The sequence below is a fragment of the Cynocephalus volans genome, chromosome 3 (genome assembly GCF_027409185.1).
Source record: "Cynocephalus volans isolate mCynVol1 chromosome 3, mCynVol1.pri, whole genome shotgun sequence".
Lineage (NCBI taxonomy): Eukaryota > Metazoa > Chordata > Mammalia > Dermoptera > Cynocephalidae > Cynocephalus > Cynocephalus volans.
In genome coordinates this window covers 24,843,996-24,860,377 of record NC_084462.1, presented here as the reverse complement: position 1 = coordinate 24,860,377, position 16,382 = coordinate 24,843,996, and the positions used below count along the sequence as shown (strand labels likewise).

The 16,382-nt window shown below is 44.7% G+C and overlaps 1 protein-coding gene across 1 annotated transcript in view; it reads right to left on the bottom strand.

Moving 5' to 3' along the window:
- Window positions 1-7,350: 7,350 nt before the first annotated feature.
- STAG3 (STAG3 cohesin complex component) overlaps window positions 7,351-16,382 on the bottom strand; it is a 32,417-nt gene continuing 23,385 nt past the window's right edge. Inside the window, exons 30-34 of the mRNA XM_063089811.1 lie at window positions 10,130-10,304; window positions 9,764-9,865; window positions 9,363-9,441; window positions 7,816-7,887; window positions 7,351-7,593 (exon numbers count right to left, since the gene is read on the bottom strand). Coding sequence (XP_062945881.1) covers window positions 7,585-7,593; window positions 7,816-7,887; window positions 9,363-9,441; window positions 9,764-9,865; window positions 10,130-10,304 — 437 coding nt within the window. The 3' untranslated portion in view covers window positions 7,351-7,584. The remainder of the gene's footprint in view (window positions 7,594-7,815; window positions 7,888-9,362; window positions 9,442-9,763; window positions 9,866-10,129; window positions 10,305-16,382) is intronic.

Genomic DNA, 16,382 nt, shown 5'->3' with positions numbered 1-16,382 from the left:
CCGTATATGGGATCTGAACCCGGGGCCTTGGTGTTATCAGCACCGCACTCTCCCGAGTGAGCCACGGGCTGGCCCAACCTCCCTAGTCTGGAAGACCTTTTTCTCCCACCTACTGAAATCCTATCTACTTTGCAAGACCCAGTTCAAATCCTACCCTCTCCAGGAAACTGTCCCAGAGTGAGGTCACCACCCAGCCAGATCAGACTCTTCTGATGGTGAGAGCCTGTGGCCAGTTTTCACAGGTTGATACTAAGCCCTAGAGGAAGAGCCACTGTCTTTTGTTCAACCCCCTGCACAAAGTACATAAGGGAAGCTCAGACCTACTGGCTGATAGATTTAAAAGCCATGGCACAATGCTAATTACTCACCATTAAAAAAAAAAAAATCTTATTCTCCCCTCAATAAGTTCTCATTGTATATGATTCAAGCAATATAGAAGACATCAAAATTCTTCAGCCTACTCATTCCTATTAATTTTCATGAGGCTAAAGCTGTCAATCTTTTATTTCCAGATTTTGTGTATTGCTTAATAAGGCTAAAGATTATAAAAATAGTTATAGTTTTTGTGCTTAATTCGATGAAGCGTTGATTCCTAGTTCATGAAGAATTTTATTCTGGGAGCATGTAAGATAGCTATGCAACATTTTAGGCAAAAAGTCAGGTACACCCAAACCATTTACTGACTAGTACTGACTAGGCTCTTTTCTTGTTTCAATATGCCACCTCGATCATAAAACAAGTTCTTACAAATAGGTCTCCTTCTTTCCTAGTCTCTCCATTGATTTGCTTATTTCTGTTTCAATACCACATGATCTTAACTAGAATACTTTTGGTATATGTGAGGGCATGTGTCCTTTCTTGAAACTTCTTGGCTATTCCTGAACAGTCTCCAGAACTGTGACTCCAGTCACAAAAGGTCATTAAGCCTAGCAACAAAAGTCTGGGAGTACCAGACCTGCACTGCTGGCCTCTTCTGGAGGTACAGGCAAGATGACAGGTCTGGTAGTAGCTACCTCCTTCCTGGACATTTCTTGGTGAAAGCCCTGCAGACACAGCCCTTCCTTGTGCTCAGTCTGTAGAATTAGGGCCCAAGAGGGTTTGAAAATGATACCACAGTTTCATAGTTCTGCAAGCTTAGATGAAGCAAAGATATAAAGATACAGTGTCTCAACAGGAGCCATACTGTCTGCTTCATGGTGTAACTGAGAGGACGAAGTCAGTTACTGTAGGTGTGGCACTCTGCTGAGGCCTGGCTCATGTGCTCAGTGAAGGTTGGTGACCATCCTTTCATAAGAGACATTCCTTCAGTTTATCCCATTCTCTCTAGGACAATGGGATTCATTTTCTTTGGTAGAAGATGTGACAACACATAACTTCATGATCTTTATTGCACCTCCCCTGGCAGATCCAGTGGTCAACTTCACCACTTTAGGTAAGACTGTCTCAGCTCCGGCACTGCCTTCATGCAAAGAGCCTGACCTTATCCCAGCCTCAGTTCTGAGCAGCACCCAGCTCTTCCCTGAGCAGCAGCTTCTCTTCCTGTGGGCCTGATGGGTCCAATGCAGACAGAAACCCCAGCAGCTGATTCTGATGTGCCTCAATTCTGGAGGGCCTAGACTTACCACAGAGAAAGTACTATGGCTAAAAAAGACCACAATAATATTTTTGGGATAATAAGCAGCTGTTTTTTCCCAGCATTTTTTTTCCCCTTCCTTCCTTCCTTTCAAAGAGAACTGTCTGAGTACTTCAGAGGAGATGTGAACAGGGGTGAAAGTGAAGCCGAAGTTGTTGGCCAGTCTCTCTGGCTTTTGGCCTCAAAGGCCCAACCTCCTTAAAGAATTGTAAAAAACTTGTGGTTCAGATAAAATGTTTGAGAAAAGCCAAGTAGGAGTGGAACGCTTATCCCATCAGCCAGAAAGAGTCCCCGTCTTGAATGGGAGAGAGCAGGTGAGGAAGTGATGAGACGGAACAAGCTGAGGTAAAGGAAAGAAGGGCAGAGCACTGGGAGGTGGCAAGGACTCAGAGAGGAGGCGCTGGTGGTGAGTTTGAGTGGATTCCTGTGGCCACATCTGGCACAGGAGCAGCAGACAGCTCATGCTGTGTGGGCAGAGGACCAGGGGCCTCCTTCCTCCTGAAAATGCTTTGACACTTGACACAATCTTAGAGAAAAGAAAGAAATCTGGAAGAATCAGGAGTTAAATTTCTCCACCAGCGGGGCAGGAGAAAAGATTAAAATCACGGAGGGAAAAACAAAGTTATGTTTCTGTTCATCTGAGTTTTTAGAGTGAGACTCATAAGTGCTACATTTATTTTTACATGTTTTGATGTGGAAAAGGCCACTTTTGTTCCTCTAGACTTGCAATTACATTTTACTTTTTATTAAAGTAATATAAATAAGAGGTAACATATATGAGTGTATTAACCACTATGCTGAACTGCCTCTCCCACACAGTTAAAAAATTTAAAATTGAACTACAAGGTTGTGTCAACAAACATCCTCCTCTGCTCCGGCAGTGGAGAGGCTGGGGCTTGAACCTGCAGCTCTTAATAAGTAGGCTGGGCTGCCTCTCCAGGCTTTGATGCAATCTCCTAAAGAGAAGCTACTGCAATACCAGATGCTTTATTTTTTGGCTTCTACCTACACCACTGAATCCCTTCACTCGTTCTAATATACTGAAACAAATTGAATGTATTTTCCTTCAAGTTTATCCAGGATTCTGGGCTCCTTTGCACACTAGATGTCTTAATTTCCCTGCGTTTATCTTTCATGAGCTTTCCACTCTTCTCATTATCTCTCTTCTTCCTGACCATAACTCTTTACTGTCTGTTCCTACAAGCTATCCCAACACACACTTAGAGGTTTTCGTGAATCTGCACTAAAGAGTGACTTTATTTTATGAATCCTTCCTAGGATTGCAATATTTCATCTTATTCCCCAGGGAAGGATCTCAAGAGCTCAAGGAAGATTTTAAAATACCTATGAGTGGGCTGGCTGGTTAGCTCACTTGGTTAGGGCATGGTGCTGATAACACTGAAGTCAAGGGTTTGAATCCCCTTACCAACCAGCTGCCAGAAAATAAATTAAAATAAATGTCTATCAGTGAAAAGAAACCTTTCCCCTCTGTGAAGGTTAACTCTAGGTGTCAACTTGGTTAGATGAAGGAATGCTGAGAAACCCGGGAAAGCTATCTTTTTAGGTGTGTCCGTAAGGGTGTTTCCAGCAGAGATTAGCATGAGAGTCTAAGTGGCCTGGGTGTGAAAGACCCATCCTCAATGTGGGTGGGAACCATCCAATCCACCGAGGGTCCAGAGAGAACAAAAAGAGGAAGGAGGTGAAGCTCTCTATCTGCTGGAGCTGGGATTCACTCTTTTCTCCTGTCTGTGGACATCAGGGCTCGAGACTCTTCAGCTTTTGGGTTGTAGGACTTACACCAACGGCACCATCGGCTTCCCTAGTTTTGAGGCCTTTAGACTTGAACTGAGCCATGCTACTGGCATCCAGTTTATAGACGGCCTATCGTGAGACTTTTTTCTTCGGTCACATGAGCTAATTCCTCTAATAAATCCCTCTCATATAATTATAACATACCCTATTGATTCTGTCTCTCTGGAGAACCCTGACTAATACATCCTCCTATGTCATCCAAATACAAATTCTTCTTTCATCCTATAACCCTCGAGTAGTGTTGCCTGAGTTCAAAGGATGGGGTAACTTATCTATTAGCTGAAGACTTTCCAGCAATCTGGAAAAAAATCTCTTCACTTCATGATTCAGAAAATAATATCAACAACTCACCTCTGGCAGAGCTCATGGCCACAACACAAGGTTAAAAAAGACAGGCCTTATTTAAAGTAATTTAAAAACAATTATTCAGTATTCAGTTAACAGACAACACACAGCTATGCTGGCCCCCTGAAAGCATTGCTTAGCATGACTCGTCAGGCATGCAGAAGTCCCAGCACCTCCTGCCTGAGCTGGCCTCAGCTCCAGGTCCAGCCTGGCCTGGGCCTGCCCAGTCTGAGGTGCAGCTGAGCAGCCCATAGCCCTGTCTTAGCTGGCGGGGGCTCGCTGGCACGAATCCTTCAGAGCTGAGCTTGTCAAGGTGGGGTGTGTGCATCTTGGGTGGAACACAAAATATCTACTGATGTTGTGCAGGAAAAATGAAGAACATTTCTAACTTTTTAAGATAAAAATACAAAATGAAGTTTTGTTACTATTAAATGACATTGGTGTCCCTCACTGGGATCCAAATGTCATGGCTCACTTCTAATATCAGTGTCCTGAGAGAAGAGAGGAAAATCCACAGCTTATTGCCACAAACTGCAGTGTATGTGCTACAGGATGTATTGGTTTTGTGGTCCCAAACAGTGAATGGACGTTTTTGCACTTGGATACCATTTTCTCACTTGTTTACAAGTCCTCCAAATGAAGAATTTCAGTGGGTTTTAAACTCATCTATTAAAACAGTAGTAATGCAAAGAGGCACTTACTCCATTTGGATTTACATGTTTTTGAGAGGTATTCTTTTCAGTTATGAAGGACATTAAAACTAAGTATCAAAATAAACCAAACTTTTGACTAGAACTTCACAAAATGTTAAACTGTAACTTAAAAACTGTTTTACTTTGCTCTCACTAAAACTTTTTAGAGCAAAAAGGTATTTCATACTGTTAACCGATAAAAATTTTAAAACACTTATTTCATGAACTCATCCACTACATTTTAAATGTGTATTATAATGTATAAAATGAGTAGCAAATGTGTATATAATTTATAAATAAAAAATTTCAATTGATAAAAATGCCCTAACTTTTGGAGTCTTGTGACTTTAAGGTTCTATTCCAGTTACTATGGCTACGTAACTAACCACTCCAGACTTCGTGGTATCAACAACCACTATCTTATTAGGCTCTTGGAGTCTGTAGGTCAGGAATTTGGAAGGCACACAGAAAAGATGGCTTATCTCTGCTCCCTGATGCCTGTGCCTCAGCTGGGAAAACTTAAAAGCTGGGGTTTGGAATCATCTTATTCCCGCCTATACCTGTCTAGTGGCTGATGCTGGCTGTTGCCCAGGACCTCAGTGAGGACTGTTGGCTCTAGTACATACACACGGCCTTTCCATGCAGCTGCTTGGGCTTTCTCACAGCATGATGACTGGGTTTCAACAGTGAACATCTCAAGAAACTGGCACGGCATCAGTTTCACCATATTAGTTAAACAATCATGGAGACCATTGTTTTAGTCTGTTTTGTGTTGCTATAAACAGAAATACCTGAGACTGGGTAATTTATAAAGGAAAGAGGTTTATTTGGCTTACGATTCTGGGACAGCTGCATCTGGCATGGGCCTCAGGATGCTTCTACTCATGGCGGAAAGTGGCAGGCAGCAGGCAGGTGCAAGCAGATCACATGGCGAGAGGAAGCAAGAGAGAGACAGAGAGGAGGTGCCAGGGTCCTATAAACAACAAGCTCTGGCGGAAACTAACAGAGCGAGAACTCACTCACTACTCCTCATCCCCCAGGGACAGCATTAATCCATTCATGAGGGATCCGCCCCTATGACTCAATCAGTTTCCAACACTGCCACATTGGAGATCAAATTTCCACGAGTTTTGGAGGGAACACATACAAACTCCACCAACCATAGAGAAGGGGAGAGGACCTAGATCCAACCTGTATTGAGATACTGTGTGTCAAAGCATTTGGGGAGCATGGTGTAAACATCCACAGATTCTAAGGCTGGGGCTCCATCCACCACACTGGGCTGTGTGGCCGCACATAGGTATCCATATTTACACAAAACCCTCAAGTTTCTCTCTTGGTATTGTGAAGTACTTCTAGCTTGGTTGGTATTTAAATAACTCAGGAATTTTTCTCCTCGTAGATACTTAATGACCTCCATATTTTCACCTCAATTTTCCCACTCCGTTGGGAAACAGAGATCCCATAAAACAGGTTTTTCTCTCTGGAGCTGTTCTACTTGAATACAGGCTAAACATCTCTGAATGGGTTAGTTGCCCTCAGGGACTGACAGGCTGCCATCCCAAAAGGAGACTAACCCAACAACTTCTAACTTTTCTCTGGGGTGGTGAGAGAAGAAGGGGGAGGGGAGGAAGGGGAAGAAAAGGAGGAGGGGGAAGGAGGGAGAAATGATTTTGGCCGAGTGGCCTGATCATAGAAAGTCATGGCTCTTTCTGAACGTAATACTAGCTGGACAGTTGTGTTCAGCCTGGGAGACCACAGTGAGAACCTGTAATTAAAGCAGGGGGCCATGTCAGGGAAGAATTGGAAATCATATCTAAAAGGATAGGCTGAAGGATTCCTTAACCACAGAAGAAAACAGTGGAAGTAGAAAGCGACAACAGCTGTCCTTCATATATTTGACTGCTTGTCAACAGGAAAGGAGAGAAGAGAGGTACTGTGCTGCTCCACAAGGCCGAACAAAAACAAAAGCGACAACAGCTGTCTTTCATATATTTGACTGCTTGTCAACAGGAAAGGAGAGAAGAGAGGTACTGTGCTGCTCCACAAGGCAGAACAAAAACAAACAAGTGAGAGTTTCAAGGAGGCAGGACTCCCGAGGCTATTTTGTAGCATAGATGAGAGATGATGGACACAACCAGAGAAGGAAACAGAATAGAGGTATGTTTTGAAGGACACCTTGAGAGTACTCAGTGAAGAACCAGCTGGCGGAGGCAAGGATGAAGAAGGTGTGCAGGACTTGGATTTTAGGGTTAGACTTTTACAGTAACTTCTAAGTTTCCTCCTAACTCTCCGACACTGTGATTCTATAAAATTCCAAATTATGACAGGTAATGAAGGGATGAAATTACCCCTGGAAAGAACTCTTGGGTGAAGGCTGCCAAGATACACGGCCTGGCCTAAGTGGGTAAGACAGGTAGTTTCACAGGACCCCACTCCACCCTATCAGCAGACCATCTTCCTTCACTTCTGCCTGCACTGTCACCACTAGATAAACAACTCAAAGGCAGCTGATGTCTCCCTAACTCCTCTACCCCACCCCATCTCTCGGTTACTAGGTAATACAGCCAGGGAGTCTATACACAAAGCGCCTGGGGGGGGGGCACCTGGTACACTGGGCCATGGGGCTAGGCAGAGAAAGAACCTGACTTCCATCAGTTTAACAATCTTGAGCCACACCCTAGGAACCAGCTGATTCAAACATGTTTATTGAGCCAATCACTAAGGCACAAACGAGGCTGGGATAATGTTCCAAAAATACATGAAAACTATGAGCTCTTCCCATTAAATGCAGGGAGGCAGTGCTCCTCTTCAGTGGTGAGGTGAGGTGAAGCTCCCCCACGGCAAACACAGCAGGAAATAGGCAGAGGGACAAAGCCAGGGTGTATTAGGCACAGGGGTCTCCCGGCTTCTGTACCCCAGTACCATCAGAGAGAAAGGTTACGTCAGAAGGGCAAAGCCCACCTCTCCTTCCCTTCAGAGAGGCCAAGTCTGGGGCATGGAAGCAATGATTCATTTTGTTCTTTTCTCCTGTTTCCCTTTTCCAAGTGGTTACATCCATGAGGTGGGGAGAGTGGAGACATGGAGGGGCCCAGAGTTGCGTCAGAAATCCTGTAATGAGAAAGATGAAGGTGTACACAGAGACAACGCAACAACCAAATGGCAAACATGACTGAATGGTCCTTCAAATGATGATTCTGACTTCCCCTCCTCCCCTGGGCTACTCCCAAAGCTCCAGAGACAGCTGGCTGACAGGGCCGCCCATGGGCAGTGGCCTTTCTATTTAATGGATACATGGGTTGCCTGCTAGCATCTCCCACAGACAAAACTCACCTTGATGTTCAGCTCTGTAGAATCTAAGAGGTCCAGCCCGTGCTCACTGGGGGAAGAGTGGCTACTTGGTTGCTAGAGGGAATGGGGTCAAAAATCAGAGAGGCCTTTCCCCACTACTACAACATCGCAAACAAAAATACAGTTTCTTTTCTGGTCTCATAAGAATAAGTGCGAAAGGCCTTGGTAGGTCCCTGCGGCACAGCCCAGGAGGGAAGCTAGCAAAGGCAGGGTGAGCACAAGGGGCAGGACGAGACTGCCGGGAGTCCTAAGAGAGGCGCCTCCTCTGTTTGCCTGCTGATGGAGCCCCTTAATGTGTTCAGTTCTGGAACCAGAGAATGAGTTTTTTCCCCCCAAGATTTTAGGGAAGAACATGTTAATAGAGGCCTTGCTCTCTAGTCTTTGGTTTGAAGGTGACATTTTTTGGTTTTTCCTTCTGAACACAATACCTATATTTCCCTGTTCTAGTCTATTCCATTCTTTCTCTCTCCCCACAAGAACTAAGGGAGCAGAAGAGCAAAAGACACAAAGCCTATTATGGACTAAATGTTTGTGCCTCTTCCACCCCCCCAATCCATGTTGAAATCCTAACACCCAACGTGATGGTATTTGGAGGTAGAGCCTTTGGGAGGTGATTAGGTCATGAGGGTGGAACCCTCATGAATGGGATTAGTGCTCTTAGAAGAAGAGGCCAGAGAGCTCTCACGTGAGGACACAACCAACATCGGCAGTCTGCAACTGGCAAGAGGATCCTCACCAGAACCCCCCCACCATGCTTACCCTGATCTCAGACTTCCAGCCTCTAAAACTGAGAAATAAATATCTGTTTTATATAAGCCACCAGTCTATACTATCCCATTATAGCAGCCTGAGCTAAGACATGGCCCTTCTAAGTCTATAAAGTGCTTTTACTTTGTATTTTATATAAAAGCTCCATTTTAGAGAGGAAATGGAAGTTGAGAAGAGATAAAAAGTTAACGATGTGGAACTGAAGATTCCCACTCAGGTCACCTCACTCAAAATTCCATGCTTTTCCTGCTATACTGGCAGCATTTCTTCTGGGGAAGAAATGGGAAGAAGGCAGGCTAGGGTAGAAAAAGGGATGGAATGGAGAAACAGGGTTGGGGGCAGCCACCTAAAGAGAGGAGGGAAGGCAGGTGGGTGTGGGTATGTGTTGGGAGGAAATGGAATGAACGGGCTGCAAGGTTGGACTGGATGATGACCTGCCATCCTGCCATCTTCTGAGGACTGAAAGATGCCCTAGAGCTTCTTCCAGTTGGTTCAGAGGCAATAATACTTATTTGGGGACTGGGAGGGGGAGTGCTATTCCAATACCAAAATTTTTGGTATTTTAAATTTCTTTATTTCTTTAATAAAAATAAAGTCCAAGCAAAGTCTAAATCAACTTAAAACCTTTCCTACTTTACTCTATGATTCTTTCAGTTTTCAGAGACAAGGGCATCACCAGGATGGAGAGAGGAGAGTCACCCAAGTTTCTCACACAGCAGCCTCTAGTTCTAGAGGGAGAGGGGGAGGTAGAGTCCACTCACCTCGTTTGTATCTTGCCATTCTTCACCTGATTCATCCTGAATTTTTAACTCTTCCTCGTCCTCTTCCATAAGGCTGAGTCTGTTCGTAGAGGCAAAGAGTAGGGGTTTTCAAACTGTTCTTTAAGGACCTCTGAGAGTTTCTCAGTGGTACCTGGGGGAGCAGGGGAGGACAGCAAGTAAGGCAGGAAGTAGGGTTCTGGGTTCCCAGCCCTGCTTCAAGCACAGCAGCTCTGTTTCTATTAGTTTCACATACTAGGGTTCCACATTGTACTGGCAGGAAGGGTTTTGTGGATAAAACAAGTCCAAAAAGCACTGGCAGAGAAGCACTAGATAAGGTGAGAATCCCTCCACAATGGATGACAGATCTGAAGTGAGGACAGAAGATGATGAGAAAAGCTCACCGGGTCAGCCGGTTGCCCAGGTCAGGACCTGAAGGGTTGCGTGGAGTACAGAAATGCTGTGGACCCGAGATCCTTGACCTCTGGGTGTCCGAGAGGAGCTGGCTATTGGGAATGAAGCGGATCAGTGACAGGATAAAAGTAAAGGGTAAAAAGAGAAGGTAAGGTGGCCAGTGTTAAAGGGGAGAAAAGCTCAGAGTGTTGGGAGAAAGAGACATTTTAAAGCTAAAAATCGAGAAAAGGATTAGAGAAGAACCTGAGACTGAGGGAGTGCTGCAGGAGGGAACAACAGAACCAAAACAGCAGGATGGAGAAGGCCAGACACCAATCTGGGAAACCAGACACCCATACTCGCTCTTTGGCCCTCACCCTTGGGGAAACTCCGATTCTGAGCCTTCGTCTTCTTCCATCTCTTCCAACCCCCCAAGGGGTTTCCTACTCTTCACAGCTGTGGAGGTGAGTGTGGGTGTGGGTGGGATGCTGTTCAGCTGCAGGCTTTCTTCCTGGAATGAGGAGATGTCCTCTCTGTTACGTTTGGACGGGACTGCAAAGAAGCAGATGCATGTATTAACTATAGACCAGTGACCTGCCACAGACATTTTTACTTTTTCAAGACCTTCCCAGGATTTGGTAAGGGAAACCTAAGCAAGAAGAGAATGGAAAATCTGTATTACCTCATTCTGTTATGCCTCAAAAATGAGCATAGCCCTATGTACTAAAAAGTAAGGCTTACAGAATTGTATCTATGCCTTATCCAAGAAAAACTTACTACACAGCTTAGAAAACAAGATAGAAATATAAATATACGCTTCATGAGTAAACAGTAAAATATAAACATGACTGTGAGAGGATTGAATTTTCTGAAATTGAGAGGTCAAGTTAATCAATGAAGACACCTGAGATCCTATCCATTTAAGATTTCTATGGTCAGAAAAACCTTGAAATGGCAATAGAATTTTGGGACCAGAGGCTAGTGTGAATGCATGACAGCTAGGGAGAAACAGAAAAATGAGAGAGAGGATTTTCTAAAAGCCAGGAAAAAAATGAGATGATTGCAATGCCAGTATAGTCCCGATATGAGGAATAAGTGGAGGACCTTTCTCCTGTAGAGTCTGAAGAAGGTATAGGAGGAGAAAGGATCCAAGATTCTTACCTGAGATTCTCTTTACCTGAGAAAACCCAGGTAATGCTATTTTAAAACATCAGTCAAATTGATGTTAATATTTGACAACTGTAAATATTCATACCCCTATTACCCTCCCTCCCCACAGCCACATTTGTACACAAATAATAACCCAGAAGTGAGCTGCTACTGGCTTAAGTGGAGGGCTACAGAAAACAGGGAAGAGTCACACCCATGAGCTTGTGTTGCTAGAGGAAGACTTAGGCCCCCGTGTGAATCCTCCTAATCTCCCAAACCTTAAATACCTCCTATACTCTGCCAACTCCCAAACTGATCTCAAGCCCTGAGCTCTCCCTCAACTCCAGCTTCCTCTCCCCAACTGTCTGTTCAACATTTCCACCTGTAACCACATGACTAATAACAAAGCCCTGACCTTCCCCACAACCTTCTTCACTCACAGCCTTTCCCATCTCAGAGATCAACTCCATCAACTGTCAGGTCAAGTCTTTGGAGTTATCCTCAAGTCCTCTGTCTTACATACCATTTCCACTTTGTCAGGAAACCCTATTAGAAATCCCCCAGAAAGGTATCCAGAATCTGGCCACTTGACTGCACCTCCACCACTCCTCTGGTCTATGCACTCTCATCTCTGGGCTGGAAACCTACAACGGGCTACTCACTGGTCTCATTGCTTCCATCCTTGCCCCTCCACTGACAGTTTTCAACACAGCAGCCAGAAAGATCATGTAAAAACACAGGCAGATTCTGTTGCTCCTCTGCTTAAAATCCTCCAGTGGTTTCCTGTTGCACTCAGAGGAAGAGCCAGTCTCTTTACTCGGCCTTATATGCACTGGGCTCCTGCCACCTCTTTGGTTTCATATCCTACATACTCTGTATTCCAGTCATAATAGTCTTCTCTGCTGTTCCTTGTACATATCAGGAACATCCTTCCTCATGGCCTTTGGACTGGCTGCTTCCTATGGTATGCTATTCTGATATACACTAGGTGCCCTCCCTCACCTCTTTTAAAATAAAATTAAAAAAAATTAATTGGGAGGCCATTACGCTGAGATGGCTCCAGCACCCTGGATCCAATGTAAACAAACCAAAACCCAACTCAGAGTGAATGTGCACAGCCTTGGAAAACAAAACTTAAGCTTAACCAATCAGAAACCAATAAGTACCCTCTAACTAGAGACTTTACCAATAGAAATCTTTCAACTAAGCTCTAAGTAGGAACTTTATACTTTAACCAATCAAGTATCTTCTTTGTCTTGTTTCTGCAAACACCTTATGAAAGTTTTCCCCTTATGCCTTCTTGGTGGAGCCCTGAATTGCTTGTGGTCTGGTGCTGCCTGAATGTGCCTAAGTTTATCTTTTAACACTTCCTTTAGGTTTTCTGCCCAACATTCACCTTCTTGGCAAGACTTTCTTCCAATGATCCCTCTTTATAAGACTGCAGTCCCCACCCCACTATTTTCTCTCGCCCTCCCTGTTTTCTTTTCTTTTTTTTTTTACCATAGCATTTATTACTACCTGACACTCTCTAAAGAGAGAAATTTTTGTCTCTTTTGTTCACTGATGTATTCCCAGCACACAGTGCTCAGTATCTGTTGAATAAACAACAGAACCTGTCTTTTCAGTTTTATTTCATCTTTACAAACCCTATTTTAGCAAACCAATCTATACATCTATGCTTTGGCTAACACATACCTTTCTGTTTTGCTTGTGCTATTCTGCTAGCTCATGATGCTCATTCTTCCTCTGTTCAGCCTACATAAATCTCCAGCTTAAATTCCATCTTCTTGATAAAGCCTTCATAGGTCAACTAAACCTAAAATGATACCTTCTTTCTCTGAATTCTATAGTATCCACTTATATAAACCCTCAGGCACTTATCACTGAATTATGAAAAGTCACCAATAAGATTTTCTATAAACGTATTTTCCCTCTTTCCTATTAGATGGTAAGCTACTTGAGGATTCTTCATGGCCTCTAAAACACTGAATAAAGTATCTTGCATGTAGTAGTTCCTTAATAAATATTCATTACTTGATTGACTAAAGCAGTTTCTTGGTGATATAAGATACAATTTTAGGTGGTATATGAAGACATTAAAAAGAAATTACACCATACCTGACACCATATACAAAAATTAACTCAAAATGAATCAGACCTAAATGTAGAAGCTAAAACTATAAACCTCTTAGAAGAAAACATAGGAATATATCTTTGTGACCTTGGATTAGGCAATAGTTTCTTAAGTTCTGATACCAAAAGCACAAGCAACAAAAGAAAAAACAGATAAGCTGGGTTTCTTCAAAATCAAGAACTTCTGTGTTTCAAAGGATACCATCAACAACATGAAAAGACAACCCACAGAATAGGAGAAAATTTTTGTATATCATATATCTGATAAGGATCTTGTACCTAAAATATATTAAGAACTCTTACAACTCAACAGCAAAAAGACAAAAAACCCAATTTAAAAATGAGCAAAGTATTGAATAGATATTTCTCTAAAGTAGATAAACCTATAAGCTCATGAAAAGATACTCAATATCATTGTCCTTAGAGAAATGCAAATTTAAACCATAATGGTACTTCACTTCACTGTCACTAAGGGATGAATAAAATAAAAAGACAGCCAATAACAAGTATTAGTGAGGAAGAGAAGAAACTGGAGCCCCCATACACTGCTGATGGGATTGTAAAATGGTGTAGACACTTTGGAAAAGTTTGGTAGTTCCTCAAAAAGTTAAACATAGAGTTACCATATGATGCAACAATTCTACTCCTAGGTCTATTTCAAGAGAACTGAAAATATATGTCTACCTAAAAACTTATACACTAATGTGTAGCAGCATTTTATGCATATCAGTCAAAAATGGAAACAACCCAAATGTCAATCAACTGGTGAATGGGTAAATGAAATGTGGCATACCCATACAATGGAATATTACTTGGCCATAAATGTAAGAACCCAAATGCCCCAAGGGATCACACCCTGATCACATAAGTCCTTCTCGGCCACACCCCATCATGGCGCTGGTTGCCCTCTAAGTAGGGATTGTATTTTAAGCCAATCAGCCTTCCCTAAAAGCCCTATATATATGTGGGTGTGCTGCCTAATAAACGAGCCCTCTCCGGTGGATCATCAACTGGTGTCGATTCGTCCTTTCATTTGGTGCTGAAACCTGGGACGGAGCTTCTCTCGAGCGGCGACACTTTTTGGATCGCAGCGGCAACACCTTCCAAGTCGCCCCTCAGGGCTCCCTCGAGCTGTAACACTTTTTGAATCGCAGCGGCAGCACTTTCCAAGTCGCCCCTCGGGAACTCCGTCCCGCCAGGACCGGCCTCCTTTCCACCACTCACCATTGACGGTCCACCCTCGTCCATTCTTTTCGGCGCTGGCTCCTTCCACTCACCACTGGCTCATCATTAGGTAAGCCCCCTTTCCTAAAGGGCACCAGCCCTTTTTCAGGCTTCCACAGGGAGTCTAGATCGTCCGGTAGCCCCTAACGCCCATACCCCACCCCACCACGGTCTTCACGACCACCATAAATCCCCAAACTATAACAGGTTCCAAAGCCCTGGTAAACTTTTACTTTCATTTTTGGAGGTTAAAAGCCCCATTCTGTTCTCTCTTTCTCTCTTTCACTCTCCTGTCCACCACTCTCTTCTCTCTACTTCCTGGGTCCGGGACCTGACCAGAAAATCCTGGCACTAGGTTCCTTCAGACACCGGGCTTTTGCCCTAGAGAAGTGGAGGTCTGAGTGACGACCCACACCTCCCTTCTCTCCTCCTGGTTCGTACCTGAACCTGCCGGGACTGACGTGACCTACTGGGGACGCCCTCTAGGATCCTGCCTTTCCCAACCGGCCGAAGGATCTGTCCTACTAAATCTCTGTCCGATTTCTGTCTAAATTCCCATTAAGAGACCAGAATGGGCGCTTCCTCCTCCTCCCTAGAGGACTCTCCACTTCAATGCCTTCTGAAAAACCTCACCAACCTTTCCCTCTGGCCGGATATTGAGCCCAAACTCCTCACCAAATTCTGTACACAAGATTGGCCTTATTATCCTTTAGATAATCAAAACACATGGCCCCCTGAGGGCACACTGGATCTTTAACTACTGCCAGCGCCTAAAAAAATGGAAGGAGATCCCCTACATCGAGGCTTTTCGCCTCTTGGCTCAGAACCCCGCCCTCTGCTCCTCCTGTGCTCCCTCTCAAGTCCTTTTAGCCTGTAAACCCTCTTCACAGTCACCCCTCAATTCTTCCACCTTCAACCCTGCTGATGAACCCCCACCCTACCGACCTCCTCCTCCCCCAGTGCCTCCGGCGTACGCGAGGTAGCTGGGGCTGAAGGAGTAGTTAGGGTCCATGTTCCCTTTTCCCTAACCGACCTTACAGAATCAGAAAAAAGACTATGCTCTTTCTCTACCGACCCTTCCACCTACATTAAAGAATTCCAATGGATCCTGCAGGCCTACAGCCTCACACATCATGACATCTTCATGCTCCTAGCCAATACCCTCCTCCCCGAGGAATGCCGCAGGGTCTGGGATACAGCCCAAACCCATGCCACTGACACTCATCGTACCAATCCAGATCACCCGCCAGGCCCCCAAGCAGTCCCAGAACAGGAACCTAACTGGGATTATAACACAGCCCAGGGAATCCAGGCTCGAGACCGTTTTGCCTCTTACTTAATAATTGGCCTCAAAAAATCGGCTCGCAAGGTCGTCAATTTCCGAAAAATTCAAGAAATTGTCCAAAAAAAGGAGGAAACTCCCTCCGAGTTCCTCAATAGATTAACTCAGGCCTTTCAACAATACACTAACTTAGACCCCAACTCAGAAGACGGCCGGCATGTCCTTATGACCTATTTCCTGGCCCAATCCTACCCCGACATTAAAACTAAACTTAAAAAATTAGAGCAGGGTCCTGCAACCCCTCAGACCGAAATCCTGTCAGTGGCCTTCAAGGTTTTTCATAATTGGGAGGAGGAAAAGGAACGTCGAAAACAAAAGGCCGACCACACCAACTTCCAGATGTTGGCCCAGCTTATCAAACCCCCTGGGCGCCCTCCCACAGCCTCCACCTCTAAGCCTCCACCTGGAGCCTGCTTTAAATGTGGAAAGGAAAGGCACTGGGCAAAGGCTTGCCCCACCCCCAGGCCACCCACCACTCCTTGTCCAAAATGCAAAAAGAAGGGACATTGGGGATCTGATTGCTCCCTCGCCCGAAGGGGTGAGGGACCAATTGCCCCACAGTCCCCCGAACCGTGGACACCACCTATGGTGGGCCTCGCTGAGGAAGGACTGGAGGAGCCTTGGTCCCTTCCCGACCATCTCTATAACAAAGCAGGAGCCCAGGGTATCCACGGTTGTGGACGGCCACCCAATACCTTTCCTCCTGGACACTGGAGCCACCTTTTTGGTCTTAAGGGAATATAAAGGCCCCACCACCTCCAGCAGCTCTCCTATAGTCGGGG